Genomic DNA, 15921 nt, shown 5'->3' with positions numbered 1-15921 from the left:
TGGTGGGGATTGGAAGGGCTCTGCAGAGCTCCTCCAGCCTAACCCCCTGCTAAAGCAGGTTCCCCTCAATCAGGGGGCACAGGAACGTGTCCAGCTGGGGTTGGAAACCTCCCAAGAAGGAGCCTCCACACCCTCCCTGGGCAGCCAGGGCTCCCTCAGCTCAGCACCAAAGGAGTTTCTCCTTGTGTTCCAGTGGAACTGTTTGTGTTGCAGCTTCTGTCCATTACCTCTGGTGCTGTTGCTAAATCTGAAGCCTGAATCCCTCAGCACTGCGACCACCAGAGAGCACCTGCAGCCTCCACTGCCAGACCCAGCACAGCCAGAGCAGAGCTGATACCTGCTGCCCCTTGTCCCCTCCGGTGCCACAAGCCATGCCAAAATCCCACAGCAAGGAGGATACAGGAATGCTCAGCCTCACAGCAGCTATGCACGCCAGCTGAGGGGGGCTGCACCTGGGCAGTGGGTTGGATGGCAGCCCTTGTAGGACTCCCCCTAAAAGCATCACCATCACCCAGATGTCCCAGGCCATAAGGGCTGGGCAGGGGCTGTGCAGCAGCACCTTGCTTGAGGGATAAGCTTTGCATGTTCTTTGCATTAATCCTTGACTAACTGGTCCTTGCATCATCCAGGAGTCTCCTGCTGCTGAGCTGCAGTGAGAGGGTTGTGACTGAGGGCTGGATCAGGCCTGGGGGTTCTGGTCCAGAGGATGGAGGGGTGCCCAGGCATGTCCTGCAGCTCCTGATGGAGCAAGGCTCCAAGGAGCAGGGCAGAACTTTCCAGAACATACTGTCACCATGCATCCAAGAGGTTTGAGCAACACCAGTGCCATGGCAGTGTCCAGCCAGAAACGTGGTCGTAAATATACAGTCAGGAAATGTAGGATGAGGTGTTTCCATGGAGAGTGTGAAATGGTGGTTGCTGCTGAGGCACCTCTGCACCTGTGTGCTGGCACAGACAGGATGAGCTGGGCTGGCAGGGACGGGATGAGCTGGGCTGTGTGAGCGCTGGGCTGAGCTGGGCTGTCAGGGCACGGCTGTGCAGGAGCTGTCAGGGGCTGTTGCAGGGGCTGTCAGGGCAGGGCTGTGCAGGGGCTGTCAGGGCAGGGGCTGTCAGGGCAGGGCTGTGCAAGGGCTGTTACTGGAGGGGCTGTCAGGGCAGGGCTGTGCAGGGGCTGTGCAGGGGCTGTCAGGGCAGGGCTGTGCAGGGGCTGTGCAGGGGCTGTCAGGGCAGGGCTGTGCAGGGGCTGTCAGGGCAGGGGCTGTCAGGGCAGGGCTGTGCAGGGGCTGTTGCAGGGGCTGTCAGGGCAGGGGCTGTGCAGGGGCTGTCAGGGCAGGGCTGTGCAGGGGCTGTCAGGGCAGGGGCTGTGCAGGGGCTGTCACTGCAGGGGCTGTCAGGGCAGGGGCTGTGCAGGGGCTGTCGGGGCTGTGCAGGGGCTGTCACTGCAGGGGCTGTCGGGGCTGTGCAGGGGCTGTGCAGGGGCTGTCAGGGCAGGGGCTGTGCAGGGGCTGTCACTGCAGGGGCTGTCAGGGCAGGGGCTGTGCAGGGGCTGTCGGGGCTGTGCAGGGGCTGTCACTGCAGGGGCTGTCGGGGCTGTGCAGGGGCTGTGCAGGGGCTGTCAGGGCAGGGGCTGTCGGGGCTGTGCATGGGCTGTCAGGGCATGGGCTGTCAGGGCAGGGGCTGTCGGGGCAGGGGCTGTCACTGCAGGGACTGTCGGGGCTGTCGGGGCTGTGCAGGGGCTGTGCAGGGGCTGTCAGGGCAGGGGCTGTCAGGGCAGGGGCTGTCGGAGCTGTCGGGGCTGTGCAGGGGCTGTGCAGGGGCTGTCAGGGCAGGGGCTGTCGGGGCTGTGCATGGGCTGTCAGGGCATGGGCTGTCAGGGCAGGGGCTGTCGGGGCAGGGGCTGTCAGGGCAGGGGCTGTCACTGCAGGGACTGTCGGGGCTGTCGGGGCTGTGCATGGGCTGTCAGGGCAGGGGCTGTCACTGCAGGGGCTGTCGGGGCTGTCGGGGCTGTGCAGGGGCGTGCGCGTGCCCGCGCGGTGCCGGGTGTCGCGCGGCGGGATCGGGAGCGCGCGCCCCCCCCGCGAGCTGCCGTGACGTTCGGCGCGCCCCCACGGCCCCACCCCCGCCGCCGCCTCCCCCCCCTTGCCCGCGGCCACTTCCGGCGGAAGCGGGGGGCTATTTCCCTTTCCGGGTGCGGGTCCCCGGGCGGAGCGGCGGGACGGCGCGGCGGCGGCGGGGCGCGGGGCGCGGGTCATGGCGGAGCTGGCGCAGGGGCAGAGCGCAGCGCCCGTGGGGATCAAGCCTGAAGGGTTCGTCGACGCTCTGCACCGGGTCCGACAGGTAGGCGAGCACAGCTGGCGGGCCGGGGCCGGGGGCGGGAGGAGGCCGCGGGGCGCAGCTAGGCCGTGGGGCTGAGGCGGGGCGCGGAGCCGCCGGGACGGGCAGGGCCGCGACCTTGCTGCCCTTCTCTTGGGAGACTGGAGTCGGCGATCCTTCTCGGGAGCCCCGAGGCTGTCCCCTGCGCCGGGACTCCGGGGAGCGAGGGGCAGGTCCGGGGGGACGGTGACGGGGCTCTCTGACAGCCCACTCCGGCGTGAGTCGCGGCCGGGGCTTGTGACACGGCAGAAATGCTGCTCTGCAGCCCGCGGGAGCTCTTTGACACCTTGCACTTTGCCGTGGCCGAGTGTCAGTTTAAAGTTAACTCGTTTTTTTAATTAAACAAGGCCTGAGCTGCGTGTTAGGCTGGGCCATAGAAACCGTGTCAGAGGGACAGCTTTGCATTTGCTCATGTGAGAAGAGAAAGGAGTGAAGTGCTCCCCAAAGGAATCCCTGAGCTTACACAGGGCTAAAACGAAAACTCCCAGTGAAAGCAGGCAGACCTGCAGAGATCCAACACCCTTGTCTTTGGTACAGGGTATTCCAAGTGTTTGTGTGCTTCAAAGTGGCTCCAGAAACAAGAAGCTGCTTCTGACTGCAGACGTTGATAGCGTTGGTCACATCCTTTGGTCTGTTTCTGTCATGAGTGTTGATTCAGGTTCTAGGTAGGTTGCTTTTGTGTTTGGTAACTGCACCTTCCCAAAATGTAACACAGCTCACCAGCAGGATCACAGCCCACCCAGTAGCTAAAGACCCTGACTCTATTCTTTCCTATGTTACAGGCCAGGTGGGAGAAATCCGAGAGTAGTAGGGTTCTGTTGCCCAGACTTGCTCTGTTTTTCATTTCACTGAGCAATTTCTGAGGCTGGCCCTTCAGACCTGGCAAATGATCACTCTGAGGGAGCTTCAGTGGCATAACCATCACTGGTGGCTCGTGTACAGCAGCATGTGAGGGCCTCAGCCACCCTGGCTGCTGCAGATGAACACCCTGCACCTTGCCAGAGGAGATCCCAAGAGAGGCTGCTCTTCACTTGTTGATTTCTTTCTCAGCATAAGCATTGCAGGAGGCCAGGTTGTGTGTTAGCTGCTGCCATGTGAGACCACGAGTCTCTTCTTTCACTGGGGAAAAAGCACTGGATGATGTCTGAAGGCTTTGCTTTTATTTCAGGGGTGAAGTTAAATTGACAGGTGTTAGAGCTGTGTTTGTCTTGACCTGGTCATCAGTTACCAAAGGCTTCTCATTGTAAAAACTCCCCATTAAATATCCAATCACATTATCACCTGCTAGCATCTTTGAACAACCTGTTTCTGTAGAAGAAAGGAACTTATTTGCTGATCAGTTGCAGCTTGTTGAAGTTATTTTGTGTGTTAGAAGTGCCACAGTATGTACCACTCATCTAGTCAGTAGCAGGTTGACTGAAAGTGGGATCCAAGGAGGGTGTTGAGCTAAAACAGCACTAACTGGAGACTGATCTAGGTGGGTGTTGATTGGTGACATCACGTTTGTAGAGGGAATCTTTGTGGCCACTTAACCCGCAAATGAAGGAGATAATTCTGTAACCTAGCTGTGCTCACTCTCATTTGCTGTTCTTAAGTTTATTATGCTTGGAAAAATGTCTCATCTTGTGTACAGTTCTGGGCTCCCCAGCTCAAGAGAGAGGGAACTACTGGAGAGGGGCCAGTGCAGGGACACCAAGATGCTGAGGGGACTGGAGCATCTGTGTGAGGAGGAAAGGCTGTGGGACCTGGGGCTGTTCAGCCTGGAGAAGTCTGAGGGGGAACCTCATTAATATTTACAAATATCTAAAGGGTGTGTGTCAGAAGGATGGGGCAGCACTCTTTTTCTGTTGTGTCCAGGGACAGGACAAGGGGTAATGGAAAAAAGCTGGAACACAAAAAGTTCCATTTAAACGTAAGGAAAAACTAATTCATTTTTGAGCTGAGGGAGCCCTGGCTCAGCCTGCCCAGGGAGGGTGTGGAGGCTTCTTCTCTGGAGGTCTTAGACCCTCCTAGACATGTTCCTGTGCCCCCTAATCTAGGTGGACCTGCTTTAACAGGGGATTGGACTGGCTGATCTCTAAAGGTCCCTTCCAACCCCCACCATGCTGTGATTCTTGGCTTCCCATAAGCCTACAACTGGAGTGAGTCTGAACTGGAAGATTTCAAAATCTTCCAAGCTGCCAACTTCAGGTCAGGCTCTGCAGGTTTGCAACCTTCCTGCTATCTTTTCACACTGGAAATAAGTGTGTTGAGAAATGTGTGCTCTGCACATGTTCACGGGACTGCAGGAGCCCACATTTTTGTGAGGTGAGTTGTTACGCTGCCTCTTGAGCGTGGTTTTCTTTCTCTGTTGGTGTTTATGGGATGAAAAGGATTGTTGGCAAGTGCTAAAATATTCCCCCCCCCCCTTGCAAAAGTACTTGATTTAAACTAGTTCTGTAGAGGCTTTGTAAGGGAGGGGGTGGTCTTTTCCTGCACTAAACAGCAGGACTGAATTGTCAGGTGGGGTGTATGTGCCCTTACACCAAATGCTTCTCTGGAAGTGATGGCAGAGCTTTCCCCAAGCGTGTTGGATGTTTTATTTGCCTGAACTATACTGACCTGGTGCGTTGATGTCACCTTATGTACTGCTCCTGGCCATTGCTGTAGCCTTTTCTGAATATTAGTTTTGCTTTGAGGAGGGCAGGGAGCAGAGGAATAAAACCTAAGCAGTAGTTCTTGTTCTGTGGGTTGGTGTGGCTTCACTGGCTTGACATTTGAACTCTTGGCAAGTTTAATCTTACCCTTAAAGACTAGTAGTCAAATTTACTGAACTCATTTCTTATGAAAGCCATAACATTAGAACTGGGCTGTGAAATACAGTGCTTAGTTATTAATAACTAAATAATTCAGGACAGGGAAGACTTCTCTGATCAATCACAGCAACAACACCCCTCAAAGTCACTGGGATGTGAGGTGACGTGAGAGAACCAACTTGTATGTTGCTTTCAGTGTGTGTGCTGGACTTGTTTGGATTATTGGAAAGGACTTCAAGTGGGTGCTGAAGCTGTGAGGTGGTCTGTCCTGCATCTTCTGCACCACACGTGAAGCGAGCAGATTGATTTGTGGCTGATGGTGACCGCTCTGTGTGGCTGTTCCTAGTCAGGGCGGCTTTTCTCCTGTGGTATTTTGGTGTGGTGGAGTGAGAGAGAGAATCTTTGCTTCCCTTTTGAAAAATGGGATCAGGAAGTAAGAATAGCTGCTTGTACTTTGGATTTCTATTAGATTGTCCTTGAGTCCTGTTCTTACTGATAAAACAGCATCTTGCTTGGTTCTTACCCTCTCCTCTTCTCCTTGGTAGTCTCGTTAGCAGTAAAACATGTGCATTTGCAGCACTTACCATGCCTCTCTTCTTATATGTACTATTCTTCTTGTACTCTGCCATACAGTCTGGATCTGAGTTTCTGGGTGTGCTATGAAGAAGAAAGGCTGTGGCTTACCCTGTAGCTTGTCATCTTGAGTACCCTTAAAGTGGATGAATATCCTGAGACATACTCTCTGTCAATAGGCTGTATGCTTAAAATCCAGGCTCTAACTTCTAGTTTCTGTGGAGATAGAGGGGTTTTAAGACTTGCATTTCTTTATCTCCCTTCTAGAGTGCTTCTTTCAGATCATGTTCTAATAGATTTAGTGCTGACCTTTGCAATTACTCTACTGGTTAGGAACAACCACCTGGGACATGAAATGTAAATGGTTGTGTATCATTTAGCTGCTTCCTGCAGAGCTCTGGAGAAACGTGTGTCACACAGACTCTAGTGTTTTGCTTAATGAATGGATCATGTAGCAGAAGCACTGGAATTACCTGAAGGGTCAGGATATGTTTTACGTCCTCCTAATACCTAGAATTGGGGATTTTTATTGGTTGCTGCTATTTTGCAGCATGGAGAGAGTCTTCCCAGAAGTTAAGTCCTTTCTCTTGAAAGCTGAGTTCTGCAGATACTGGTGGTTTAAGTCCTGCTTTGCCAAGCAATGAAGCTTCATATTTAAAAGTGTTTTGCCATTACACCATTTTTAAAGGATGTTAAAAGGTGTAAGAGGACAGAAGTGCAAGGCATAGGACAGCATGTATCCCTTACACAACTTTTTGGGTTGTTTTATTTGTTTCTCTTGGCTCTACTGTTGCAGTTTCTAACTCAGATTTGTGCTGTGTCCTTTAAAGTGTTTGTTGAAGAGCTTTATTTTGGGGAAATCAGGTGCAGAAATAGTTCTGTCATAGTGATGCTTTTTTTTCCCCAGTGTATTTATTAATGTAGATGTGTTTGATTTAAGGGGAAAAACAAAGTGAAAAAAGTAAAGACTGACATACAGGAGGACAAAAGCAGTGGCTAGCAGTACACTACTCAAGGTCATTTAGTCAGATAAGGGCTAGGTCTGCTTACTTTTGCTGTGTTCTGACTTTTGTGCTTATCTCCCTGCTGAACCTGTAGTAAAAACTGAGGTTCCCATTTGAGTGTTAAACATAAGAAGTTATAATGCATTTTAACTGCTGCAGCTACTTAAAAAGCTCAACTCTTAATTTTGCAGGATATTTTTCCTTCAGAATGAGGTGGTGTGTTGTCTGCCTGGAATCCAGTGGCAGCCCCTTGGGAGGCTTTAGAGATAAGGGTGCAAGTTAAATAAAGGAGGAATAAAAAGGGGGGAGGGGATGAAGATGTCCCAAAAGCTGATAATGTTAAAATTGCTTTGACTCTCTTATTTTGCCCTTTACTTGGAGGGTTCTGTGCCATGGCAGTAACTGTGCTAAGCATGGGTAGGGGTTAGTAGAACTCTTCTGTTGTGGGAGTGGACAGACTTAGTGCTGGTGATCTGCTTGTGCACACCTTTGTGCTTCATGCTTCACTTCCTTTTGTAGGCCAGCTTCTGCCCTTCACACACTAGTCTTTTCTTTCCCTTGAGTATGTAGTGTGTGATTTCAGCTCCAATCAATCAGGTAGCAATTTTCACAACTTACAGATTTTGTCAGGTAAATATGTGCTAACAGAAAGAGAGATCATGAAGGGCACGTTAAAATCCAACCAGGGTATGTTACACCTGCCACTGTTCCTTTTGGCATACATTTGTAAGTTATTGTGGGAAAGCTGTAATTAGATTTTAAAAATACATTCCATTACATTTCTTTTTCAGCATGGTGGTGGTCAGGAAACATCTTGGTACCTTCATTAAAGTCTTCTGCATCCCAAACAGAAGGGGAAAGCTTGTTAACAAAGGGCTGGAACTGTGGGTTCAGTACAGTTTTCAATTAAAAAAGCAAGGTGTCACTGGGTACTTCCCAGGATGGAGTGCACAAGGGGTAGTCTGTGTTACTGCTTTCAGAATCAGGTTTCTGTGGGTTTGGGAGATGTTGATATACAAGGTGCTAGCCATCAAAACTTTGCTGTGCTGGTCCTGCAGGAAGACTTCTCTAGCTTCTCTTCTGCAGGAAGAATTCTCTAGTGTTTCCCACACAATAAAGTTGTTGACTTTCTAAAAGGGGACAGGAGGGAATGGACTATGAGAAGAAAATGGTAAAATTTGGAGCCCTTTTCATGCAAGGCGTTGAAGAGAATGTTGTCTGTTCTCTTTCTAAAAGCAGTGCCCTCAGTCTTTCAAGATGATTTCAAATAGCTTGTTTTCAGTACCCTGTGGTTCTAAATCTTGGGCAGTTGTTTATTCTACTGCAGCACCCAATAGTGTCAACAACCACAGTTGCTGTAGATGCCTTTCTGTTGCACTAAAACTCACATTTTTGAAACCCATTTACTTATATTTGTCATTTGCCCTTGTCTTCATTGAAAACATGTCTGTGTAAAATGCTCTTTCATCTGTTTCCTTTGCTTATTTTCTGGTGAAATACCCGTTATAATAGAGTGAGATCAGAGCCCTGGTAAAGATCCTATTCAATGACTTTCTTTTTGCTGGAAAAGGAAGCAAACACTGTAGAATACACTGGGCTTTATATTTGTTCTGTAACTGCTTTGTTCTGCACTTGCTTATTGTCACAAAGTACTTTATGTAGGCAAGGGGTGCTGTGAGGCTGCACTTTGTCTGTCCCTGAGGGGGTATTAACTGGGGTGCAGCACCAAAGGAATGCACCTGTGTGTTTCTAGAGTGGGCTTACATCATTGAGCTTGGAGAGCAGGTGAAAGAGCTTGCTTCTGTCAGAATCCCTCTGCATAGATGTCTCCCCAGTGCATTGACCACCGCAGGAAATTGAAACTAATTCCGGGCTAATAGTTTGCCTAACACCTTGTTCTTTGTACAGTAAACATAGAATGATGCAGTCTGTGGATCACCTGGAACTCCCAAGGAGTTCCCAAACTTGTCCTTGTGCTGTGTAATTTCCAATTCTTGTCCCTCTGCTCCCCACACTGATGTGTGAGTGTGCATTTGTGTGCATCTGGCTGTGCAGGGAGGTAGGAGGAACCATGTGTCCTGCAGGGCCATGGTGGTGGCAGCTTCTCAGTGACAAAGATGATGGGCTAGTTTGACCTCTTTTCTTTGCAAGATTTAGCTTGTCAAGTGTCCATTGGGTAAACAAACCTGAATCTAATGTTTCAGGGAGTTTCACCTACCTAGGATCAGGAAGAGGAACTGGATGAATGTGATCTTAATTAAACAAACTTTAAAAGCAAGCAGAAAATTGTTTATAAGTGAAGCACTTCTGTCTCAGAACTGTGACAACCACCTATGTAGTAAATAGGTGAGTGAAGATTGGACTGGGGAAAAGACCTTATTGGAAGAAATAACGCTGTGGTGACTGAAAGTTCAGGTATGCTAATCATGCTTTTATCCTTTTTTTTATAGATTGCTGCTAAAATTGGAGATATTCCTCACTTGAATAACTCTACAACACTTGTGGACCCATCAGTCTATGGTTATGGAGTGCAGAAACGGCCCCTGGATGATGGAGGTAAGCTGGATGTGATGAGTCTGTCTTGTGGATGCAGCTCCTGAAATTCATCTATGGAGGCTTTAAGCAGAGAAATGGAAGCATCTTTCTGTGTATATACAAGATTCCCTGTGCTGTTTTGCTGTTTAACCCTATCTAGATAGCACAGAGCTCCTAGGCATTAGTATGAGTCATGTGAAGTAATTCTTTCTTACCGCGTCAACTTTCAGAATTAGCAAACAAATTCTTCAATTGAAATCTTGTTCTCTGATAGTTGAGGGAGGAGGATGTGCTTCTTGGAACTGTGCTGGAGCCTGTGTATAGACTACAGTAAAGCTGTTCTTCCCTGATGACCCTCGTTTTCTGAGAGCAGGCAGTGTATAGGGACATTATTCTGTGTGCTCCTTTCACGGGTAACAGTGATACCAGCACGAGTCACTGTCAAGAGTTCTGATTGCTTTGGACATGAATTTTAAAGAGAAAAGACATTGATGTAAGTTGATGCAAGTTAGAAGGAAACTTCCCGTATTAGGCTTAGCTTGGTTCATGATTATCCTTTGTCATTTCTTAAGGATCTCTGAAGCATTTAACGTTGGGTACACCCCAGGAATAATTTACTGAAAGGGCCATGTCTGGTAACTGAAATGAGTTACTTGTATGAAGTGTGTTACAGTTTTAAAGTAAGTTATTAGTTTCTTATCTATGACAAGAACAACTGAAAAGTTAAAACAGGTGCTTTGTTTTTTACAAATCTAATGCTGTGCACTATTACAAGAAGTGTTTAAACTGTCTTATCTGCTGCTATATACATGCAAAGAGCTCAAAAGGAAGTGTGGTTACATCTTCCTCTTTGTTTCCTCTAGTGTTTCTCCTCACACAGGTAGCTCTGGCAGGTGATTCAGGTGCATTTAGGAGCACTGAGGAGATAAGCAAAGCTGCTGCCTAGCACTTGAGTTTGAAAATAGTTTTTGCTGTCTGATACAAAGGCTGAAAATAACTGCACCTCTGCTTCTTGTTCTCAAAAAAAAACCAGTGCTGGGGCACAGGGAGAAGTTTCTTTCATGTGGAGCCTCTGGCTTGCTGACATTACTGTTTTCTAAACACATGCCACAACCTACTTTGTTCTGTGGTGTTGTCTCTACTTGAGCAAGAGGTTGCTGCTCCTTTGGTTTGGTGTTTCAGGGAAGATTGGGTTGATCTGAGTGAGCCTCTGCGCCTTGTATCTCAGACTGGAGCATCGCTGTGCCTGTGAGAAGCCAGAGGCCTGGTATTACTGATGTGTGTGTTGATTTGTGTGTGGGACAGTGCTGGGCTGTCACGCAGGCTGTTGGGCATTCAAGAATGACAGCAACTTCGAGCTGTGTCTGAATAGCTTAGATAAATGGCTGTATGTGAAAAGGAGCACAAGTAGCCTTCTAGGAACTAGGCATTTGTAACATTAGTCCTGCCTTGTTTCTTTCACTGAGTCATCAGACTGAACTGCAAAGCCTGACCTCTGGACAAAATGATTTGTTATGAACTTTTAACACATGAAATGGTCGTAGTGCTTAATGACAGCCAAGTAAGACTCTATACTTTTACTCCTGAGCCCTATTACTTACTGAGCTTTATAGTCACAAAAAACACCTCAATACAGTTGCAGTCTGGGCTATAAGTGTATGTTACTGCTGGTTTCTTGTGTCAAGTAACTCCATGGAGCAGGTATCATTCTTGGGGGAGCCTTCCAGAGTGGCTGTACTCCTGTACTAGCAGTTCATCTTGTGATGTAAAGACTTACAGAGGTTTGCTTGCCCTGTAGTTTAGTACTGGGCCACGTGTGTAACTGTAAAGTAGCTCTGATGCTGTGTTTGCCTTTAGGTCTCCATTTTGGAGACGTTATTGAGAAGCAATTTCTGTAGTGTGGGGGTTTGGATACATTCTGCTCTGGAGGGCTTGGAAACAAGTCTGGTGGTAAAGCTTTTGATTGTTTACCTCTGTATACTGGTTGTTCACGGCTGGGTGCAGGCCTCACTGCTTCCTTATCCTTGTGTAGCTGTTAGGAAATTACTTCCAACCCTACTGCTCCTGAAAAAATTGGGTTCAGGGGAAGTATTTAAGTTGACAAGAAAACTGTCTGTCTTTCAAGAAAATCTAGTTCTGCCTGTCCGTTTTTGTAAACAGCTGCTGGCATAGCTGATGGATGTCAGCTTAGGAAGTGGTCATAAGACAAGGTGGCAGTGTGCTGGTCAAAACTAATTCAGCTGCTTTTAAAGCATTCCCAGGAAAAATAGATTTGTCATAGTATTGGAAACCAGAATGTGTGAGTGCCATTTGCACTTCCCTTAGCATAATCTTCATCCAAAACCAAGAGCTGCAAGGATTTGCCTTGATGACCTGGCCTGTTGGTGTTAGATGGAGCTTGAGGTCTGATTATTTCTCTTTTCCCTGACTTCTTTATTTTTCCTTTTTGGAAATTACAGTAAATAAATAGCTATAGTGCAGGGAGGAGATTAGGTTTATTTGCTCTGCTCCCAGGAAGTTGTCCTCAGTGGTGCTTCAGTAGAGGCCAGTGCTAGAGATGGGGAAAGTGTGAGCTCCAGAGTGACCTGGTGGCATCTTGCTTGTGGCTCACTGCTGAAAATAGATCCCAGCCCTCCTGTTAATAGCCAGTGGCTGCTCCTGGCCTGCATTCTAATGAATGAGTCCCTCTAATTACCAGCACAATTTAAGAAATGTATTTAATACTAAATAATCCTTAAAGAAACAGCCTCTTTTTGTTCAAGGGGAGGCAAGGGTTTAATGTGGTAGAAAGAGACTGATTGCCAGAGCCTTAGCCCTTGTTAGCCCTGTTTTGGGCTGCTTTGAAGAAGTTTCCAGTGATACATGTAGGGTTAAGCAGCAGTGTTGCAGCTGAAGGTCAAGCATCCTTTGAGTCTGGAGAAACAAAAAGGAGAGACCTTGGAGAAGCCACACACATCCCCCCTCCATCTTCCTCAAGCTGAAGATGGCTCATTGTGGTGTGTAATAAAACTTGATTGCAGTAGAGCTGAGGGGCTCAAACAGCATGATCCTGTTGTATGAAATACTTTATTCTTTTGCTCCAACTTGATTTCAGTGCAAATAGCGATGGGCAGAAGGAAAGCTTATCCCTGTGTTACTGCTGCTGAAAGTTAGTAGTGAGGCTCCTTGACACATCTGTAGCAGCAGTAGGATGAGGCAGGGCAAAAATCCAGATCTTGGCAAAAGGTTTAGTGTAATACACAAAATACACAGTGTTCTTCAAAACTGTGACTTTACAGATCACCATTTAAAAAATGAGGCCATGTAGAGGAGAGGGGGAAGAAAGCCTCTAAAGATCTGCAATGAAGGCAGACACAAAAATGATTAGGTTTTAACCATCTAATTAAAGAAAAACCTAGCAGTATTTAATGATGAAGAAATAGGGTAACTAATGTCTTCCTTTGAGCTTTCTAAAACGCATGGCATTCCCCTTTTGCTTCCAAAGTATGAAAATGCAGCCACTGCTCTCCAGGAGATGCATCACTCTGATTTTATTCTAGCCATGAAGATACTCTTGATGAGATTGTACATTCCCATCATGCACATTGATTTAGTGGGAGGCACTGCTCTGTTTTATGGGGTGGAAAAAAAATCCCCATTTGTTTTGAGTGTCTGTTAGGTAGAATTCAGTTAAGGTGAAGCCTAAAGCAAAGTGAAGAGTTATCAACCAGCAGGTGCCATTAATAGGAAATTGTGCTGATTTTATTCAGTATTTTTCCTTATTTGCAGTAAAATGACTGCAGTTACAGTTAAATTGTACTCAATAGATGTAAAAGGAGAAAATATGTACGTGGCTTGTCAGAGTTCAGCCCCCTCCCTGGCGTGGAGAGGGAGATGGTGGAACAGAACATCAGCTTTCAGTATTGCAGTGAGCGTGGTCTGCCCCAGCCCTGCCCCTCTATTAGAGCTCTGTTTTTCAGAACCAAATGAGTATGCTGGAGAAGGAATGGACCTTTGGGTAATTGGAAGCAGGAGCCACATTGGCTTTTTTGGAGGAAAAAAACAAACAGAAATCATAGCTGACTTCCAGTAAATCACTCCCAGTTTTCTCCATCTGCCTTCTGTCTCAGCTTGTGGAGAGGTTATCTGTGAAATGTGGAAGGAATGATCTTGCACAGAAGTTATTGTGGCTTAATTTTTTTTAACTTATTTGTACTATAAATATACAGTAGGGCTGATATCTGCCTGGGGTGGTGAATGACTTACTATGTTTGTACAGTACTTGGAACGGGTTGGAGAAACTATGTGACATACATGTAAAGCATTATTTCCCTGACTGATTTAACTTCTTGTGCTGGTCCAGTTTCCCCCCTAAGAAGTTGTCTTTTTCAACTGTAGGATTATGTTACAAAATGAAGGCTCTGCTCTTCCTCGTGTGAACTTCAGGAGTTGATTATAGGATGTGTGTCTGTCTCATAATTTGTGGGCAGCAGGGCTGCAGTGGAACACACTGCTAAGAGAGCTGTTTTGGTGAATTTAAATGCAAAGTGGATGTTAAATACAGCCTTGTAGTGTTAAGATCACTCTTTCTGGCATCTTGGGATAATGAGTGGCCTGGTCCTGGCAAGGTCCCCTACTACAGCAGTAGCCACCAGACTAATTTCAAATAGGAAGAATATTTGGAGCACAGATTGGGGCAAGATGGTGAGATTCTGAATTTGGTTGTATTTGCTCAGCTCTGCAGTAGGAGCTTATCAGCTAGAGCAAATATTCCCTATTACATCACCCACTGCAGTATTGATAGTTATCAAATTAGAGCTTTTTCTATTCAGAGTGACGATATGCAAAGACAAATCTAATGGAGTCGATAACGCAGCAGTGGTCTTATCACTGAGCTGGGGAGAGTAATAAAATATATATGCTGTCAATATTTTGGTCCTGAACTATTATGAAGCTATCGACACGCAGCAGAAATACAGCCTTGACTCTCTTTTTGTCTGTTTTCATTCGGGTAAAGTGTTTGGCTGCAAACTTTATGCATTTTTCTACCAGATTTAGAGAGTGCTGGGGGGGGCATACATCCACTTTCTAACCCTGCCAGCTGATTGCCAATTTATTTCAGGTCAAAGAATGTGCAGGTTGCTCCAAGGTAGTTGGAAACAGCATCTTTATTATCCCCACTCACATGTTGGCCAGTTTCATTTGTCTCGCTCCTTTTGCCCTCCAGGCATGCAATATAATCTTTCAACTGGTTGTTAGGACCAAATGGTCTGGTTTTTAGCTGGTTTGCTGCAGGCAAAGTCCAGTAGGAAGGCCCAGCAGGGCATGTGTTCCCACTTTGCATGAGTTGGTCTAATGATATTTTTTTTTTCCCCATTAACATTTGGAAGAAAGATCTAATCTGTTGGGGTTGGGGAGGGGGAGAAATCTGTTTGAGAGTTGTCAGCTGGGGAGATAACTGCTAATCATAAATGGACCACCAGCTAACATCACAGATATGCCTGGAATGTGTGCATTCAGTGAAATGTGATGGGGTTTTTGTGAGGTATTTTTTTTCTTTTAAATACTGTTTGGGTGCCACAAGGTTATTTAACAGACCTATTCCTTTAACAGGTCTCCGTGTAAGTGGCCTCCATGGAGCACAGATAAGAGACACAGAGAGAAGTATGTGCAAGCAGTCTCGAATGCTTTTTGCCTAGGCTAAATCTCTGAGTCTGCTCTGCTCTTATTTTGGATTTTTAATGTATACCAGTTGGCTTGAAAATTCTCTTCTCCCTCACTCCTCCTCCCTCCTCCCCTTTTTTTTTTCCCCTTTTTTACTACTTTGGACTTAATTTGGGAAGGGGGGAGGTTAGTTGCAGGGATTTGGATTTGGGCAGGCAGGATTTTCTCCCATGACTCTCAGCATGGGGAGACACAGATCAATTCCCTATCCTGTGTTCAGCTGGACACTGGGTTATGGTGTGTGTTGATCAAGAAATCCCCTCCTGTTTTGTACTGCATAACGCATTCATTTCAGCCACTGAGCCTAAATTACTGTTTTGCTTTTCTTTCTTTTTTGATGAAATGGTAAGAACTCTTTTTCTATAGGGATGAAGTTAGTTTATCCGTGCTAATGCTTTGATTTTTTTTCCTTTTTTCTCTCTCTGCCACAGTAGGTAACCAGTTAGGGGCCCTGGTACATCAAAGGTAAGCAGTGGGTTATGTTTTATTATTTATTGATCAATTCTAATTGTTTATTGATCCACCATCTGTAGTAGTGTTAGGAAGTCAGAGGTTGAGAATGTGGAGAAACTGTCAGCTTGGGTTTTCTCCAGGCTGGGGTTTCTGCTAACCCTTTAAGGTTGTTTGTTGTGATTGAAGAAAGAAGAGTCAATGCAAAACTTGGATTTGGTTCCTGTAAATCTGCAGAACCAAGAAGGTTAAATTCTTTCTTCTCTGTTTTCCCTTGCTCTCGTGGGGTGGGGAAAAGACAAAGTAAAAAAACCAACCCTCTGGCATTTTGACAGAAGTTGGAAGTGTTAAATGGACAAGATGATTTTTTAATTACTATTATTTTTCAGTTTTATTGCTGTAATATGGCCTGAGGTGACTCTTTTGTCACAGATGATTTTGGCAGACCAAAGCAAGGCCAAAGCTGTCATGCAGCATGTCTTAGTAGC

The 15921-nt window shown here is 46.9% G+C and overlaps 1 protein-coding gene across 3 annotated transcripts in view; it reads left to right on the top strand.

The window, feature by feature from the left end:
• Nucleotides 1–2180: 2180 nt before the first annotated feature.
• FUBP3 (far upstream element binding protein 3) overlaps nt 2181–15921 on the top strand; it is a 39021-nt gene continuing 25280 nt past the window's right edge. The window contains exons 1-4 of one of the 3 annotated variants that reach the window (XM_062011511.1): nt 2181–2337; nt 9196–9301; nt 14873–14923; nt 15418–15448. In XM_062011511.1, coding sequence (XP_061867495.1) covers nt 2251–2337; nt 9196–9301; nt 14873–14923; nt 15418–15448 — 275 coding nt within the window. In that variant the 5' untranslated portion in view covers nt 2181–2250. Of the gene's footprint in view, nt 2338–9195; nt 9302–14872; nt 14924–15414; nt 15449–15921 lie in introns of all 3 variants that reach the window. The other 2 variants (XM_062011510.1, XM_062011512.1) reach the window with 2 other exon arrangements.

This window comes from Colius striatus, chromosome 19 (assembly GCF_028858725.1).
Source record: "Colius striatus isolate bColStr4 chromosome 19, bColStr4.1.hap1, whole genome shotgun sequence".
Taxonomy (NCBI): domain Eukaryota; kingdom Metazoa; phylum Chordata; class Aves; order Coliiformes; family Coliidae; genus Colius; species Colius striatus.
This window is presented reverse-complemented; position numbering and strand designations above follow the sequence as displayed.